Raw genomic sequence first — 19,823 nt, forward strand, 5'->3', positions numbered from 1 at the left:
AAAGGGATTTTTAAAATTGGAAACTGAAGAGTTTGAGGTTTCCAAAATTCACTTAATGACATGGGAGAATGACCTATTAAAAAGCCAAGTGAAAAAAGCACAATGCAAGAGATGCCACTTATTGATTTGCTTCATGGAAAAAGACAAATCTGTTAACATCACTAGTGTTAATTGACATTATTTCCAACTAGTCAAATTATGCGTAGCTTCCCTTTTCTATTCTGCATTATCTCGTTTATTTATTTCACTATTAAAAATTCTAACTAATCTCCTTTTCCTTCCTCAACTAATAAAATTATAAAAGACACAGTTTTAACGGCAAGAAAAAGTTACAAGAATAGACAGATCAGACCTCACATGCACTATACTTACAAATTGCCTGAACAATCATGGTGTCCACTTTATCAGCACTAAATTTCAATCTGTATCGGGACAAGCTGGGAATAAGGGGGGAAAATAAAAAATTACTGACAGCATCTACAAAAAGAGTTTAACATCTTAAAAAACTTTTTTTAAACCCAAATCCCTCTCGCTGGAGCTACATTAATTTTCCCAACATAGGAAAACCAGTTGAACAAGAATACAACATACAAAATTAGGAAATACACATTTAAAAAGAAAATACAAGCACGTGTGGGTGGCTTAAGTCAGTTGGGCATCTGCCTTTGGCCCAGGTCATGATCCCAGGTCTGTGGGACTGAGCCCCAGATAGGGCTCTCTGCTTGGCCGGGAGAGTCCGCTTCGCCCTCTGCCCCTCCCCCCAATTCATGATTGCACACTCTCTCTGAAATAAAATCTTAGAAGAAGAAAATACACCGGTCCTGCTATAACCTGTATTTATGAAATAGGAGTTGTTTGTGAAAGACAAACAGGATAATGCTGTGTAGTACAAATCATGTTGGCTCATATATGATTTTTACAGGGTTTCAAGGCTTTATATCAGCAGGTAAATAAAAGCGCAGCACTGTTAACACCTGAAAGCAAAAAGCCACGGAGGAACAATATTGTACATAAGGCTTTCTTAATTTGCACTGTTAACAATGTGGGCCTGATAATTCTCTGTTGTACAGGCCTAATCTGTGCATTGTGGATGTTCAGCAATATTCCTATCCTCAACCCATTATGTTAGCAGAGACCTGACACCACCTCTAACAGCCAAAAATGTCTCTAGACATTGCCAAATGTCCTCTAAGGGATATTTAATTGCCCTTGATTAAGAACCACTACTATTACACAATGTCAATTAATCGCAAGCTTGAATCTTGACTCAGTTTAGTTGTTTGTATGCTCTTAAAAATGCTTATTACAAAGTTATTCTTGATTTTTATGCATTTTGCTCATCTTTGTAACTCAACAGCTTTAACCCTTCCATTGATTTATGCTATTTTTTGTCCAAAGGTGCTTTATTTTAGTATTTTTTAATTTTATTTTAGTATTCCTTTAATATAAATTTAACATGTCTTTTTAACTGTATTAATATATAAGGCTATTTTTGGTAATGCTGTGGTTATGAAGTTGCACAGGTTTGTTTTTTTTTTTAAGATTTTATTTATTTATTTGACGGAGACGGAGACAGCCAGCGAGAGAGGGAACACAAGCAGGGGGAGTGGGAGAGGAAGAAGCAGGCTCCCAGCAGAGGAGCCTGATGTGGGGCTTGATCCCACAACGCAGGGATCACACCCTGAGCCGAAGGCAGACGCTTAACAACTGCGCCACCCAGGCACCCCTGAAGTTGCACAGGTTTTTAATCCTATTTTTCTTCACTGAAAAGCCCTGTTATTTTAGTGCAATTTCACAGAACGCCAAGACACATATCACAGTACAGTAGAAATGCCTTTCTAATGGACCTCTGGTTAAACATGATAGGTCAGTGCGCTTCTCTTTGCCTTCTTATAAAAGTCAATACAAATCAGAGTAAAACAAACAACAGATACACACAGAAGAAGATCACAGCAGATGAGAAAATTTGGGGAGATGAAAAGATGGAGGGACAGCAAATGACTCAGGAGAGATCAGGGAAGAGAAAAAAGAGAAAGCCCAAGAATTGTGGGGCCCAACACTTGAAGGATAAAGAATGCCTATGATGAGGATTGCCTGGGTTCCAATCCAGGCTTCATCACTTACCAGGTGAATTGATTTTGGGCATCAGATTCATCTATAAAATGAGGATACTACTACTACTACTACCTTCCTCGTAAGATTATTATGAGAATTAAATTATATTTGTAATATGCTTAAACCAGTGCAACACGATTACTTATTACACAGGAATAAGTGGAGTTTATTTTCCAGTAAATCTCACCTGTGTGCCAATCCAAGACACATAGCTGCCATTTCACGTGGTTCTACTCCAGGGATTAATCCATCCATCTGGGAACGGATTCCTCTCATAAGTTCATTAACAACAGGACTATGGATACAACTGAGATTCAGCTTTTCCTGTAAGAACAGAACACTGTATTAATGAAATAAAAGTTTTGGGCACCTGGGTGGCTCAATCGGTTAAGCATCTGCCTCTGGCTCAGGTCATGATCACGGGGTCCTGGGATCAAACCCTGCGTTGGGGGGGGGGGTGAGGGTCCTTGCTCAGTGGAGAGTCTGCTTCTCTCTCTGCCCCTCCCTCTCACTCATGTGTGCTCTCTCTCTCAAAATAAAGAAAATCTTTTAAAAAAAAGAGACAGAGAAATAACAGTTTTGGGGGCACCTGGATGGCTCAGTCAGTTAGGCATCTGCCTTCGGGTCAGGTCATGATCCTGGGGTCCTGGGATCTAGCCCCATATTGGCTCCCTGCTCAGTGAAGAGTCTGTTTTCCCTCTGTCCCCCTACCCCTCACTCATGCTTCCTCTCACTCACTCTCTCTCAAATAAATAAACGAAAAAAAAAAATTTTTAAAGAAAGTTTTCCTAAAACCATTTAAATATTAAAATAGCAGATTTACATGTTTCTCATTAAAAAAATTTCTCGTTTCTCATTAAAAAAATTTCTCATTTCACATTTTTCTGGTGTTTGTACAAAGAATACTAAATGAAGATTTTGGGGGAGGGGGGGTGGGGGAATGGGACAGGCCAGTGATGGGTATTACATGGCGCACTGGGTGTTATATGCAAGTAATGAATCATGGAACTTTACATCAAAAAATAGGGATGTACTGTATGGTGACTAACATAATAAAAAATTATTATAAAAATAAAAAAATATTATAAAAATAAATAAATAAATGCAGATTTTAAAAATAAGCACAATACAGTACTGTAAATGTACTTTCCCCTCCTTATGATTTTCCTTTTTTTTTTTTTTTTTAAAGTAGGCTCCATGCCCATGTGAAGCCCAACCCAGGGCTTGAACTCAAGACCCTGAGATCAAAAGTCAAATGCTTAACCCCCTGAGCCACCCAGGTACCCCTTCAATGTTAAGTTTTTAAAATAGAGAAACTGGGGTCACCTGGGTGGTTCAGGCAGTTAAGCATCTGACTCTTGGCTCAGGTCATGATCTCACGGTCGTGGGACTGGGCCCCGAGTCAGGCTCTGCGCTCAATGCGTAGTCTGCTTCAGATTCTCTATCCCTCCTGTGCACACTCTCTCTCAAATAAATAAATAGTATCTTAAAAAAAAATAAGAGAACTGAAAAAAATTAAAGATACCTATAATCCCACTATCTAGCAATTTGTTATTCTGTACTTATTATGCCAAAATTTAATGGGGTTTTTTTTGAGATTTTATTTATTTATTTCTAACAGAAAGGGAGAGCACAAGCAGGGGGAGCAGAGGGAGAGGGAGAGCAGGCTCCCCACTGAGCAAGAAGCCAGATGTGGGACTTGATCCCAGGACCCTGGGATCATGACCTGAGCTAAAGGCAGATGCTTAAACCCACTAAGCCACCCAGGGGTCCCTAAAATTTAATGGTTTTTAACAGAAAATTACAAACTAAGACTTGTAGGCACTTCAAAGAATGAAGACAGAGATTAACATCATCACAGAAAACTTCACTACTTACCAGACAGTAATGGAAATAATTGAACTTCTTAAATTCACAATCCTGACCTAAAAAAGACCCTCAAATCCCCTTAGCACTTTCCTAACTAAGACGACCTACAATATAATATAAACCTTACTTAAAAAATCAGAGGTATGCTCACAAACACAGCAATTAACCTGTCACTGAAATATCTACTATAATCCCTGAAGATCAACTATCATGACCAGCTCTCAAACTGTTCTGCTTTTCAGGCTTGGGAACCCATTTTTCCAGTCTTTCCACTTTCATCTCCAGAGACTCTACCCCCTGCTAAAGTTTTCTACTAAACCACATACACTACAAAGAAATGTCATGCCCTCATTCCTGCTGAAAGAAAAAGAAATGTGACTAAACAAAAACATGGCAGGATATACATACTGTTAACAGATTATCTCTGAGTGTCAGGTTAAAGCTAATTTTTATTACTTTTTGGGGTTATTAATATTTTCTACAACAAACAGGCATTACTTGTATGTATTTAGTCCTGATAATCATATTGGAAATTATTCTATAGCCTAGGGAAAAAAGATCAAGTACGAGAACTTATAACAAACTAAATACAAAGGCTAGGCTTTGTAGTTACTATGCTGTATGGTGAGTTCCGACTAGCAGGCATGAAAAACATACTGACCTTTATGACCCCTCCTAGTTTAGCATCAGCTACAGCCAGAGGTTCATGGGCTTCTTTTACTATTTTCTTCAGAACTTTTTTCAGCTGTTTATTGATTTTGCCCTCCATCAGAGCTGTGAATGCTTTCAAGGAAAAAGAAAAACAAAAGAGTGAACTCTCAAGTTTTTTTTAATTTTAAGAACTTCAAGATCTCATTTAAACTTAAAGAATAAAGCAAAATAAACACTTCCTTTCAAAAAGTCTGAATTTAACATTCTAAAATGAAATGATGAATGCAGAAAACACTGAAGGAGTTACATATTTCACAGTCCCATCTAACCTACCCACCCTCATTTCAGCTCTAGAATGAGGAGTTAAAGGCAGATCCAGCACTCCTTTCCTCATGTCATATGAAATCTACTCTCGAACCCAGATAGAGCTAGAATCATAAAATGTTAGAAACAATCTATTTTGGAATGACAAAGATATTCACTCTCCAATGTTACTGTAGACAGACTGGCCTGATGCTCTGTGAAATATCCCAAAATCCTGTCAAGACTGTGGTGAAAAAGTGTATTCATTTGGAAGGTCCTGCTGCAGTGAGTGTAAGCATGCCTGAGTGGAGGCTTTACTAATTCCAGATCCAGATATGTCATCGGGCCTCTGCTTGTGATGGAGAACTCACTACTCAAAGGCAGACTATTCAACCTGGGACTGCTTTCATTTTTGGCAGGTTCTAAATCAGGTACTTTGTAACTCTCACCCTTCCTTAGGCCTACTCTGGACCCACGTGGACTAACATCTCTTCTGCTATCTGTCAGAGTTTTGGCTAAATTTAAAGTATGCCTGCCAGGAAGAAGCCGGCCACAATTTCTAAGGCCAGACAGTTTATGCTTAATCAGCCAGGTACATTCTCTTTCCTCCTGACCACATCTCCATCCATTTGAGTTACAAGTCCATTTCATCTGTTATTTGGCAAGACGAAAGGTGAGGACAAAAATCATCTAGCTACCACACAGCTCTTACAGAGGTCACCACATTCTAAGAAGCTGAGTCTCATGCTACTTTTTTCAGGTTATAATCTTTTACATATCATATTGTACAACACTGACTCCTTATAACCCACTTTTCTAGTAAGAGTTACAGTCTTTCAAATTTTTAATCTTTTATAATTAAAAACTTTTATTCAACTTCTAGCTTCTAGTTCTGTCTTCCACATCATCTTTTACATTTTAATCTAGTGTTTTCCTTTTTTAAAATTTCTTGTAAGCTAAAATTTCTCTAGATGTAACATTTACATTTACCTTCCCTTTATTATTAAAAAGCCTGTTAATTACTTTTCATAATATACATTTTTAAAAGATGGCAGAAATGGTGACAAAGTAAAGGGAAAACTGAGTCTTCTCTCTACTTCACTAGCCACTTTTCAGCATCCCCTAGTAATCTTCCCACTTCATCCAATATAGGCTGGTACCAAATTTTTTTTCTTTTAAATATTTTATTAATTGCCAGAAAGAGAGCGAGACAGTACCAAATTTTTCTATAGTATTTGTAAGACTAGCAACTTGAAAATCAGACTGTAAAAACAAAGCTCTCCATACAAACGGTATATCTTAACTTCTAGGATCAATATAAATTCTTTTTTTAAAAAAAGATTAGAGAGAGAGCGAAAGCAAGTGCTTTCTCAGGGGGGAGGGGCAGAGGGAGAGAAAGAGAGTCTTAAACAGACTCCACACCGACACAAGCTCCATCTCATAACCTGAGCTGAAACCAAGAGTTGGGTATTTAGGGGCGCCTGGGTGGCGTAGCGGTTGGGCGTCTGCCTTCGGCTCAGGGCGTGATCCTGGTGTTACGGGATCGAGCCCCACATCAGGCTCCTCCGATATGAGCCTGCTTCTTCCTCTCCCACTCCCCCTGCTTGTGTTCCCTCTCTCGCTGGCTGTCTCTATCTCTGTCAAATAAATAAAATAATCTTTAAAAAAAAAAAAAAGAGTTGGGTATTTAACCAACCTTTAAATTCTTAAAAAAAAAAAAAAAAGATCAACCTTTTATTTTTGTCTTTTAAAAGTTTATTTATTTAAGTAATCTCTACACCCAGCCGGGGCTCAAACTCATGACCCTGAGATTAAGAGTCATATGCTCTTCCAACTGAGCCAGCCAGGAACCCCAAAGACCTTTTTTTAAAAAAGTAAGCTACATGAGGCTTGAACTCACAACTCTGAGACCAAGAGTCTCATGCTCTACGGACTGAGCCAGCCAGGTGCCCCCCCAATATAAATTCTTGATATCACAACCCATCAGACTGTTTCTTAGGCTACGGGGTTTTTAAATGCATACTACAGTATCTATAACCACTCAGTTTGTAACAGGGAGTGTGAAGTTAATTCCCAGGAAAGACTGCCCTCTTAATAAGGTGATATTGGGTTTCTGGTAAAAACAGATGGGAAAAGGCAGACAGAGCTCACTACTTTCATTTCTTTACCCAAAATATTTATGTGCTAGAATCCTGGAATTTGATGGTGAAGAAAAACGTAGTCTCTGCCCTCATGGCAGGTAGAACGGCGGGGCGGGGGCGGTGGTGGCTGGAGTTGACTTTAAATTCTCACCTACCATGGAGAGAATGGTTTTAAGGAATTTACATTATTTTAAGGAATATCAAGAGCTCAGGAGGAAAAGGAGATGTCCCTCAAGCCTCAAGTTTCCTATCAACAGTGATTAACATCTATCCCACAAGACTGCTTCAAGGATTTAACAACAATTTTGAAATGATGGGTACAAAACCTGGCAACCACTACATGATCAATATATTAGATTAATAGTAAAAACCTGCTCCATGTTTGGGTAGAAATTGGATCTATCCATTTAATAAGGACTGGTCAGAAACATCTCAAAAGATTAAAGAGGTAATATGCAAAAAGGAATTCAAAAGAAGCCACTTGGGATAAGGGCTGCTGCACTTTACAACTCCAGCAGAAGTTCAAATCAGACTATGTGAAAAATGCCCGCCCCCCAGTTGGAGAACAGCAAACACAATCTCACTTGGGGTCTTAACAAAATTCTACCCATATAATTTTAAAGCTGAGATGAATAGATCTTTTAAAAAATTCTCCAGGCAGGAGTGCCTGGCTGGCTCAGTCGGATGAGTATGTGACTCTTGATCTTGGGGTCATGAGTTCAAGCCCCACGTTGGATGCAGAGATTATAGAAAGAAAGAAAGGAAGAAAGAAAGGAAGAAAGGAAGAAAGGAAGAAAGGAAGAAAGGAAGAAAGAAAGAAAGAAAGAAAGAAAGAAAGAAAGAAAGAAGGAAGGAAGGAAGGAAGGAAGGAAAGGAAGGAAGAAAGGAAGGAAGGAAGGAAGAAAGAAAAAATCCAGGCAAAAATTATCATAGCTGTGCTTTAATGGCTCTATGAGGCTTTAATTACTGATTTACTGATGAAGCAGTCCTAGAACTATTTTTAAAAATTAAAAAATTGGCCCCATTTTTGGGTCTTCCTTCATCTACTCTTCTGCCAACGTTGGGGCAGCCCATTAATATTCCATCATGTTTAGTTACATTCCTAATTTTTATAAGAGAATTCTACCCTTTCTCTTGGGGCTAATGAACAAAATTATTTGGGTCTGTGAAATTCTTGCCTAATTATATGCCATATTCTTCCTTATGGTCCTACATTTTCAAATTATACTCCCAAGCAGTTGGGTGATTTGATATATGGAACTTAAGCAACTGAAAAATCCACAAGCAGAATTTAATATCCAGTCTGGTTTTCCCTAACATAAAAAAAAAAAAAAGAAAGAAAGAAAGAAAGAAAAAACCTTGAGACCAACTGCCTACTAAAAGCCAAGCCTAGTTAATAAACCCTATTGTCTGTTCTCCCATCAGGAGGACTAGTTGAAGGACAGGAGTCATCCCTTCTTCATGCCTCCTTCAGATTAACTCTTAAACGTAGGTGTAGTTTTTGCATTAAAAAAAAAAAAAAAAACCACCATACATACAAAAGCGTATCAGTTTTCCTAAAACCTTTAATAATATTGTGCTCTTCTGAACTAAAAGTGTATACTTCTGGAGAGCTGCTTTATTATTATTTCAACTGTGAATCCTGGCTAGTCTCAACTTTACCCTTGGATTAAAATGATCAGAGAGCTGTGTACTTGACTACATTACCTTGGTCCCTTGTAGAACAGCTTTTACTGAATTGTGCTTCAGCATTATGCTGTTGGTTTCCACAGGGAGATCAATTTAACCACTTCTCACCTCTCATCACATGGGGGGGAAACAAGCCCTATGGTGAAAAAAGCTAACTCAATGTTGTCTCAGTGGTAGTGACGAATTTGAGTTAGATCACTTAAATTCAATTCCAAAAAGAATGCATCATTGACAACATTGAATAAGGTTAACTCAGGCAACTGAAGCAAATAATCTTTTGATAAGGATAATCAACTGACAAGATTAAAAACAAAACCCAAAAAGCTAGTCTTCCACTTTACCTGCTAATGCTTCTGCTGTATCCTGAAATTTCTCAAAATGTTTTAGCTTTACTCTAGAAGAAAAAAAAAAAAGAAAAGTTATGAGGGCATATTGATTGTGCAAACGCCATGTATTTAGGAAAGAGGTTTTGGACTGTTCCCAAAGCACACACCAGCAAAATAAACTTTCCCATCACTGGGCAACAGGGTGCAAAGTTAGATAAATTCTTCTTAAAATAACCGGTTTCTCTAAATGTTAGGTTAGTAATGTCTGGACTACTACAGAGGTTGTAGGTTTTGAAGGAAAATGAACATCAGCAAAGAGGTTTGATACCACATCTCAACCACAGGAAAGATGCCGAAGCTTCAACATAACCTCTGCTGCTTAAAGCTGGACACAAATCCTTGTATTATGGAGAACAGAAGAGACCTCAGAAAAGGTATTAAGAGACCCTCTTAAAAGTCAGGAATCTCACAACAATCATTTGTCCATCTAGTACAAATGCCATTAAGAAATAGCTTATCATCAAATCTGATTCCTATTACCCTTATTTTACCCCCTTTCCCCCATACAGGGTATAGGCAAGGTAACATTATTTTATATTGAAACAAAAATATACCATTAATTCATAATTCATTGTTGTCTCAGTGGTAGTGACGAATATTTGAGTTAGATCATTTATATTCAGTTCCAACAAGAATACATCATTGACAACAATGAACCAGGTTAACTCAGCCAAATGAAGCATACAGCCCTTGAAAAATACAAACTTGTCTTCTATTGTGTCTAAAATAGTGTTGTTTTAAGGAAGATTTTCTTACCTTCCAGGGAACAAAAACCCTGGTGGGTCCCTTAAATACACACAACAACACAAAGATTTTAGCAAAAGTAGTAATTTCATCTTATTCTGCCTCACCCCACCCCCATTTCCACCTTCTTTCTGAAGTGGCATTTGTTCATCTCTCTATGCCTGCATAAATGCATATAGAGATATACAAAAACACTGCAAAAATGGGATCACGTTATACATATTCCGAAGCATGGTTTCCTTGGTATACCACTGATCTCTCTCCAAGTCGATAGGAGATCTATAGATATACTACAATTTATTCAGTAATTCCATTACTTGGGGCCCCTGGTTGGCTCAGTCAATAGAGCATGTGACTCTTAGATCTCAGGGTCATGAGTTCAAGATCCACACTGGGTGTAGAGATTAAAACAACAACAACAGGGGCCCCTGGGTGGCTCAGTCAGCTGAGTCTGACTCCTTATTTCGGCTCAGGCCATCTCAGGGTTGTGGGATCACGCCCCATGTCAGGCTCTATGCTCACCATGGAGTCTGCTTGTCCTTTTCCCTCTGCTGCCCCCCCCCCACTCGCAGGCTCTCTTTCTAAAATAAATAAATAAAATCTTAAAAACATCACCACCACCACCAACAAACACCAACTAAATGTTAACTGCTAAATTCTTAGTTTCAAGATGGCTTACATTTTATTTGCTTTCTCTGGAGTTTCAAATTCTTTCCACAAACTATCAACCTCTTGAAGTTTCTTCTCATTCAAAACCTGTAAAAATTTTTAAATAATTTTATTTAAATGGCATAGCTTAGGCATACATAACTATACACAAAATACAACTGCGTATGCAAAATTAGAGTGTGGAAGTTTATTTTTCTCAGTGAAGTAACAAACCATTTTCTTACCCACCATAAATTTTTGGTCAAATTAGTAGCTCAAGTAGCCCATTTAATAATGGGATGGAATTCAGTTGAGGTCTCTGTTGAAAACTTCCTATTTTGAAGGAGCCACTAACCCCTTCACAAAGCATATCATATTCATAGAACATCGATAGACTTTTATCTGCCTACTTTCTAGAGTAAGTAGTAAGTTTTATTTACTGCCACAATCATCCTAACATGAAAGTATTACAGATGGATTTCTCTAAAACTAAGATACCATCAATTTTAAGATACATCCTGTTACAAGAAAACTTAAAATGCAAAGAAAAGAAAGGTACACTTTAAATCTATGAAAAAGTCATTAACACTTAGGTATATATATATTCTTTAAGGCTTTCTGACCGTCCTTAACATTTTATGTATACATACCTTTAGGTATCATACTGTACCACTTAGCATAACATGGACACAATTCTAGGTTTTAACAATCTAGAATTGAACTGTATGAATATACCATCATTTTATTCCCTTACAGATGTTTAGGGTTTTTCTAAATTTTCCTAATTCTCCTTCCGAAAACAGTTTTGTACGTATATATGTTATATTTCTACAGGGCATATTTTACTGGAAGTGGAGTTAATTATCACATAGGAAATGCATTACTTTACATTTGACAGATGCTACCAAGTTGCTTTCAAGAGAGTCTATTAGTTTCACTTAAATCAAGAGTTAATAAAACTTATTTCCCTATACTCTCATCAGTACCCAATGTAGTAAGTCAACTTCCCAAGTATAACATAGGGTAGAATCAATCCTAAAATGCATGTCCCCCATATTTAACAATCTTGAAATTGGAATGCCTTACAATTGATGGGATGTAAGTTTAAGTTGCAGTGTAAAATAATGGCATTAAATTTGGTGAAGTAAAGTGCAAATACATATTATGCATGTCTTATGGGGGGAAAAACCCAGCTGATAAATTGAAAACTATACTGATAAACATTTCATCAAATCTGTATTATCACAGAATATTTACACAGTAAGATTTATTGCCCAGTTATAGTCTAGCATATATTTTTGTGATAAAGCATGAATATGACACTGCAAGTTGCACTTAATTTCTGCCAGAGCATGGCAGGATTATTTTAAGGATTTGTTGTGTTGTTTAAATGTAATCACACGTAGCTGAACTGATATATTTACAGAACTTGAAAAGTTGGTCAAAATAAATCAAACTGAAAAAACTCAGAAACCAGAGTAAGAGCAGTAAATGATCCCAAAGCATAGTGTTTATACTTAAAAATTACAGGGTGCCTGGGTGGCTCAGTCATTAAGTGTCTGATCCTGGGATCGAGCCCCACATCAGGCTCCCTGCTAGCGGGGAGCCTGCTTCTCCCTCTCCCACTCCCCCTTCTTGTGTTTCCTCTCTTGCTGTTGCGCGCACACACGCTCTCTCTCAAATAAACAAATATTAAATAAATAAATAAATAAATAAGAATTACCAGCTGGGGCACCTGGCTGGCTCAGTCGGCAAAGTATGTGACTCTTGGCAGAGTTCGTGATTCTTGAACTCAGGGCTGTAAATTCAAGCCCCACACTGGGCACAGAGTTTACTTAAAATCTTTACAAACATAAATTACAAAAATTTACGTGTCTCTCTCTCCCCCCCACGCTCACTCTTTCTCTTTTTCAAATCTTCACAAAAAATTACAAGCCACTAACAGTTCTATTTTGCCTGAGAACTTAAGAATCCAAAGACATTCCAGCAAATCTTATGAATGCACTGAAACATGAATTCTCTTATTTTCTGATAAAGGAAGTTCACAGAACAGTCCTGACTTTTGGAAATAGTTTGTCCAGAGAATGCCACTAACCATACCCAAAGTTCAGGAACTGTTGAGAGGATACGTACGGAACAGGGGATATGACTCATGCGTAAAATTTACATTTTTTTCTAGTTGAAAAGCAAGTATATTTGGAGATAACATCTGGGTAACAATCGGCATATTCAAGAGATATTATCAGCATTCTTAAAGTAACAAAGGAAATGTAATGGAAACATTCATGACTACACAAAGGTCTCCAAAGACTGTTATGACAAATAAAACCTTGCTACTCTATGTTCCCGATTGTGCTACAACATATTTAAGAGAAAATTACTAATAAAGGCCGTCTGAACAAAATAAAATTAGAACTGCTACATTTCCTGAAAAATACGCCTCAAATTTTAGTCATTCATTTTCGCACAGAGAAATCTGAAAACATTTGTATACAAAATCCATTTTAAGTTCATTTTGGATTAAGATGGAATTATTTCCACTTCCAAGTAGAAATGGTGCACAGTTACTGCCATTAAAATCTTTAGCACAGCTGTTACTGTTTGCTAGTTTTAAAACTAGTCTTCATCTTACCCATACCATAGAGACCAAGATGCAGTCACTCCTGTCAAGCAGTAACATGTCAAGGAGTAATGCAAGCAACCAAGGACATTGCAGCTAAGACCAAATATTGCCAAACCAGCACCGGCTAGGACTCAATCAGAAACGATAACCAGCAGAAACAGAGGTTTGCCAATCCAGACTGAATAAATCACTTTGGAAATGAAAGATTTTTGCAGCAAATGGTCAAGACCTTGTTAAATGCTGACCCTTTCACAGCTGACCACATCAGAAAGGTAGCTGCCACCAAAGGCCCTGCCCAACTGACCTCTGAACAAAATAGAGGATGGGGGGGGGGCTGGGTGGCTCAGTCGGTTGGGCGCCTGCCCTCAGCTCAGGTCATGATCCTCAGAGTCCTGGGATCGGGTCCCAGGTCAGGCTCCCAAGTATAGACTCCCAGAGAGTCTCATTCTCTGCCCCTGCCCTGGCTCACACACATGTGTGTGTGCTCTCGCTCTCTCTCACACTCACNCTCTTTCGCTTTTTCAAATAAATAAATAAAAATCTTTAAAAAGAGAGAGAGATCGATCCTCCACTGCCTGACATAATAAGCAACTAGTGCTGTGAGCTGACCCAGACCAGACCCAGGCCTTATCTCAACTGTGCAATGGAAGACTACATTAACTTCCTACCTCCAACTTCCCTTTTCTGTCTTGTTGTGTAACTTGTGTTGTGCTTTGCTTTCTGTGATGAGTAAGAAGCCAAGTTAAACAGGTAGTGAAATGTCATCAAGTTTGGAGTTCTGCGTTCTGATATATTAACTTGCTTTGAAACTGAATAAAGTTGACATGGGGTTGGGGGAGAGATGACACTGTGGAAAGACACAACATGTGTTTGTGCCTTCACCGTGTACTCACGACACATACCTGTTTACAGATAAAACTAAATAGATGGGATTTGCTTCAAAACAATGTGGGGAGGGGAATGGGAGATAGAGGACCCACAAATGGGTCTGTCGATGGTGTACGTGGACGTTCTTTATAATCTTCTATTTGTCTCCTTGAAATTTTTCACAATAAAGAGTAAAACACAAACATGAATGCATCCCAGAGCATGCCAGATATTCCTGGAGTATCCTCCTCTATTCCAGACAGGCATGAAATTCATAAACAGCAAAGAGCACACTATATCGAAAGTGTCCCTAATTTCCACTTAATTGGTTACTTTGAGATTTCCTATGTTTTATTTAAACATTTAATGCTAACTTTTTTTAGTTTTACTTCACAAACAAAATGGGTAAGTACTGTTTTATTAAACTTGTGAGTTGTACAGGATGACGTGGAATAGTTTCAAATCGAATTATTCAAAAAGGATACGTGCAACACGCATTAGCTTCAAAAGCATGCTAAGTGAAAAAAGTAAGACACAAAAAACTATTACTCCATGTCGTGCAACATGCATTAGCTTCAAAAGCATGCTAAGTGAAAAAAGTAAGACACAAAAAACTATTACTCCATGTACATGAAATTTCTAGAAATGACAAAATTATACAGACAGTGGTTGCCTAGAGCTGGGTCTGACTGACTTGCAAACACGCAGGAGGTAACTTTTTAGGAGGAAGTATTCTAAAACTGGATTGCAACTTGCACAGCTGTGTAAATTTTACTAAAATGTATCAAACTGCACATTTACAATAGGTGGGCTATATAGTATGTAAACTATACCCAATAAATGAAGCTGGAAAAACATACTGCTCAGTAATCATATTATACAAGAACTCTGGTATACACATAAAAGAAATCTCTTCTTCCAGGCCTTGAGGAAATGAACACACAACAGTACACCACATAGCCGCACTACACAATGTGACTATTAAAATTTAAATGAATTAAACTAAAAATTCACTTCCACAGCTTTACTACCCAAATTTCAAGTGCTTAAATAGCGATGCAGGTAAAGTGCTAAATGGCTAAAACAGATTGCTAGTGGCAATCACACTGGGCAGCACAGCTACAAAAGGTCTGAGATGAGTAAAACTAGAAGACGTGCCCTTAGTCTTACTATGTATGCCCCATGATACAGGGGCACAAGCTGAGTTTCTACAATATTCTTTGCTTAGTACTGTCTTTGCATTCATATATAACCTTGTTAACATCCACGAATTTTTTACAAAGTATTTAATTCTTTCCGAATCACTCTTTATACGTGCATATATGTACACTAGATGATATAAAATGTGTTCCTTACTATGACCTGAGGTTAAAAGTTTTAAAAAGTTCTTAAAGCACTCCCATTAAAGCATGAATTTAATGCAACCAATTCAATTTTATACCCCAGAATTCTGACTATGGGAAAAGGAGCTAATAACTTTGTACTATAGATCTGTTTAATATATAAACACCATAATATTCATCCTTTTAAAGTGCACAACTTACTTTTCAGTATATTTTCACAAAATTGTGCAACCACCACTAATTCCAGAACATTTTCTGTGTCTGTTTTATTAACAATAACTGCTATTAATTGAAATATTTGGAACTGAATCATTATTTCAATGTATTCAAGCCTTTAGCTATTTCTCTTACGTTACTTAAACCATAAACCACAATAATTTTAAACAGTAATTTGCAAATGAATACCATTAAAAATGGCAACAGAGTACTCAAGACTATTTTTATGGAGAATACTCGTCATTAAAAGAAATCAGTAGTTCAGCAAGAGACATGACCGAATATTTTATGACCCAGGGCTAGAAACCATAAAACTGCTAAGCCAATTCCTTCCTACCATCAGGGCCAACCAGTGGACTGTGCAGTTGCACCTCCCTCTCTTCGTGCAGCTTCATTTTTTGGGTATAGTTTTTCCAGCTTCATTTATTGGGTATAGTTTACATACTATATAGCCCACCTATTGTAAATGTGCAGTTTGATACATTTTAGTAAAATTTACACAGCTGTGCAAGTTGCAATCCAGTTTTAGAATACTTCCTCCTAAAAAGTTACCTCCTGCGTGTTTGCAAATCTACTTAGATAAAATTCATCCATACACACTAATTCAAAATATGATAAACCATGCTGGCTAAGAAAATTTGCGGGCATGTGCAGAATTCTACTTAAGAATTTAGAAAAGACTGCAAAAAGCTGGGGAAAAGTAAAATAGACACACTCCCAGGCTGTAAAGCCTTTTACAGTCCCTTAAAATTTCTACTACTGCATTCACAGACAAACCCAATGAGAAAAAAATAAGCAAAGCTAGCTTTTGGCTTTTATTATTTTCTCTTAAAAATATTAAGTAATGTAACAAGTGCAAATGGAACTATATTTTCAAATGTCTGAAAAAAAAACTTAATAAAGTTAAAAGCTCCTCTAAATCAACATTTTGGAATGCTGATTTCAGATTTTCCGCACTCATACCACATACATGGTTCTTGATTCACAAAACCATACTATACACATTTTATCCAGCATTTTCACCGTATCAGCATACACATAAAAATTCTGTATTTCGTTGCTACATTTGTAGAGCTCAGAAAAAGTGCTGGCACATGGATAGCACTCAGTTTACCTCATTCTTTGGAACATCTCAATAGTATCCTACTACACTAATGTCCTATTGTTCAATCAGCTCCGGGCTGATAATCTTTAAATTTCAAACTTTCCCTATTAAGACAACCAAATCTCAAATTGATCACCATCGGCCCAGATTCCTCCCTTAGGTCTGAAACTTAAAACGACGATTGCATTTCCACGTCTAACCAACACCGCAAGTTTCACAGCCCAAACTGGACCTTTTTAGTATTTTCCCCCCGAAAAGCCTCCAACAACCTCGTTTTTTCTTCTCTTCCCCACCAACACGTACCCACTTACTCAACCCAGAACATACATTCTCCATTCATCAGCCAATCCCACCAGTTGTACCTTCAAAATTTCTCCTGGTATTTGTTTCCCCCCATACCAACCTTAACCCAAGCAATTTCATCTTGTCTTGATTAACGCAAAAATATTCCTGGTTCCTTTCTTGCCTCCTGTAATCTATTCTCCACACAGGAAAGCAACTTCATTAAGAGACAACTTTATATCAGGTCATTTCCTCTGCTTAAAAGCTTTCAATCATTTCTCAAAAACACTCAGAGTAAACCCCAACTCCATAACTTTACCTGTGAAATTCTAATAAGGCTCCTGCCCATCTATCTCACCGGGCCAAATCCTGTTAACACAGAACCAGGCGCCCCAAACGGCGCGGCCACGTGTTCACCGAAACACGCGCCTCCCAGGCTCAAAGCCTTCCCCTAACTTTCAGGGGAGGAGGACACAAACGGCTCCCACGCGATCCTGAGCAGTTTCGTCCTCCCCTTCGTCTTTCCCTGTCCTCTCTTGCCCAACACCAGCCTTGCCTCTCCAACGGTTCAATCTGCAACTTACCTTAAAGATGGCGTAGCCGACGGAGGTTTCAAATAGCACCAACATGGTGAGGCCGGGTCAGGGCGCTGCGCGGCCCGCCGCGAGCTCGTCCACCAGTGAAAAGAGACCAAACTTTTGGCCCCCAAGGGCCTGTCAGGCCGCAGCAGGCCGAGCACAAACGCGCACGGCTTCTCGCAAAGAATCAGACCACGTTGCCTAAGCGTTCCAAACTGCACTGTGTGTAGAACACCAGAACGCGCTTCTCCTAGGCTTCTGGGATATGACATCACTTCCGACAGATAGCTTGCCGTCGCTTCCGTTATGTTCCCGCCAACCGGGTGGGAGGGGGAAGGAGAGGAGGTGGGGGAAAGAGAAAGAAAGCAAGTGTCGCGAGATTTCTTAGGGACAAAAGCGAGGTTTTAAGCGGTACGGAAACCGAGAAAGAAAGAACTTTGCTCTTTGATTATTATTTAAATTCCTATATGTGATATGTTTTACCTTGAGAGAAATGCGGAGCTGTTTCGTCCGTTTGCCACAGGCATCTGGAATTTGGGAAATGCTAGCCGCTTAATTTTACTCCCTGGATAGCCCTGCCTTGAAGTGAAGATCTCAGGATGACACCATGACTGTCCCAGTATATGCGAGCACTCCTGGCCGTTCTCTTCTCTCTGGCCAAACTGATTTTTAGCACAGATGTCTTTCATGTATATGTAGGCCTCTCCCATTTTTGCTGTCATGATTCTAGGGTAGGCATTTAGACTTTACGTCCTTGTCTTAGTGAAATTTGCTTTTCTGGGAACTTTCAGTTTGAATGACTGATTTAAATACTCAGTTATTCCACAGGTCTGGCTTTCATTAGGAGTTAAGTTTCCTTCCTCACTTTCCAGGCCTTATATGAAGATTGCCTGTAAACATTAAATTGCACCTGCTGAAAGTTTTGAAACACTAAGTAACTTTTTTTTTTTCAAGCAGCTCTGCAACCTAGAATCAAGATGAGTGAAAATCCTGGACTGAATAACAGAAAATATAAAAGTGGGGGAAAATCAAGGGATGGGGGAAGCTAGGGTACAGACAAGAGTATGGTTGATTATACACGTAGGATTCAGTGTGGTCAGGGAGGCAGGAGAAACCAAAATGGCTTGACTGGGAAAGGAAGGGTAGGTGAATGAAGTGGAAGCACTGCATCTGTTTGTGGCATTATATCATTTCACAATATACATCTTTTTTTGTCTAGTTTTCTTTCTTTTTTTTTTCTAAGTTTTTTTTTTTAAGTAATCTCTACACCTGGTGTGGGGCTCAAACTTACAACCCCGGAATCAAAAGTCGCATGCTCAACCAACTGAGCCATCCAGGTGCCCCTCTTTAAAAAATTCTTAACCATTTAATGAATGAATGTTTGCAGGAAGTAAAATTCTTTTCCTTGCATCTAAAGCTTGCGTCCTTTACTCAAAGAGAAATGAAACCATTTATTCAATGAGAAACCTCTTTACTGTGGCTTCTCTGAAAAGTTGTCTTTGCACATTGCCATTTATATAATCAGCTCAGTGATGCATTAGTGCGGGGTTCAGAGCTGACTCTGGATTTGGATTTGGATCTTGGCCAAATACAGTAATTGTCTGAAAATTCCCTGTTGCAAGAGAAAAATAAGAGATTCAATAGTTGATTAAACAAAGTACTAGGTCGAGGCGCCTGGGTGGCACAGCGGTTGAGCGTCTGCCTTCGGCTCAGGGCGTGATCCCGGCGTTATGGGATCGAGCCCCACATCAGGCTCCTCCGCTATGAGCCTGCTTCTTCCTCTCCCACTCCCCCTGCTTGTGTTCCCTCTCTCGCTGGCTGTCTTTATCTCTGTCGAATAAATAAATAAAATCTTAAAAAAAAAAAAAAGTACTAGGTCAAGGGGATATAGCACAAAGTATGAGGAGAATATGGGAGAGTACAGATAACCCAGAAGAAGGACTTATAACTTTAGTAGTGGATTAACATGGTGAAATGACAAAGATAAGAAACATGGTTCTTTTGTTCTCTTCCCACCCTCCAGCCCCATCCCTGACCTAGCTAGAGTATAAGCTCCATGAAAGTTCATTGCTGGACGCCCAGTACCAAGCTAGTATCTGGCACATGGTAGGGTCTCCATAAATATGAGTAGTGATGAGTAAATGAACGACTGGAATGAATAAAAGGATTAAATTTCAAGGTGCTAATAGAGGCTCTGTGTATCTTTTAGGACCAACTGATATTAGCAAAAGATATCCTTTAGTTCAGAGACATCCCATGTGCC

The 19,823-nt window shown here is 38.6% G+C and overlaps 1 protein-coding gene and 2 non-coding genes across 4 annotated transcripts in view; all 3 read right to left on the reverse strand.

Annotated features, from left to right (window-relative positions):
• NOP58 (NOP58 ribonucleoprotein) overlaps positions 1 to 17,826 on the reverse strand; it is a 29,509-nt gene extending 11,683 nt beyond the window's left edge. Inside the window, exons 1-6 of one of the 2 annotated variants that reach the window (XM_008687372.2) lie at positions 17,567 to 17,826; positions 10,578 to 10,654; positions 9,110 to 9,162; positions 4,646 to 4,767; positions 2,303 to 2,439; positions 373 to 437 (exon numbers count right to left, since the gene is read on the reverse strand). In XM_008687372.2, the coding sequence (XP_008685594.1) occupies positions 373 to 437; positions 2,303 to 2,439; positions 4,646 to 4,767; positions 9,110 to 9,162; positions 10,578 to 10,654; positions 17,567 to 17,611 (499 nt within the window). In that variant the 5' untranslated portion in view covers positions 17,612 to 17,826. Of the gene's footprint in view, positions 1 to 372; positions 438 to 2,302; positions 2,440 to 4,645; positions 4,768 to 8,786; positions 8,915 to 9,109; positions 9,163 to 10,577; positions 10,655 to 17,566 lie in introns of those variants that run through there. The other variant, XM_008687373.2, reaches the window with a different exon arrangement.
• LOC121099949 lies at positions 8,924 to 9,010 on the reverse strand. Its single transcript, XR_005831676.1, has one exon. It is a non-coding gene; the product is annotated as a small nucleolar RNA SNORD70 (small nucleolar RNA).
• LOC121099948 lies at positions 9,722 to 9,810 on the reverse strand. The gene has a single exon (XR_005831675.1). It is a non-coding gene; the product is annotated as a small nucleolar RNA SNORD70 (small nucleolar RNA).
• Positions 17,827 to 19,823: the final 1,997 nt, after the last annotated feature.

Source organism: Ursus maritimus, unplaced genomic scaffold (assembly GCF_017311325.1).
Source record: "Ursus maritimus isolate PB19 unplaced genomic scaffold, ASM1731132v1 scaffold_1, whole genome shotgun sequence".
NCBI lineage: Eukaryota > Metazoa > Chordata > Mammalia > Carnivora > Ursidae > Ursus > Ursus maritimus.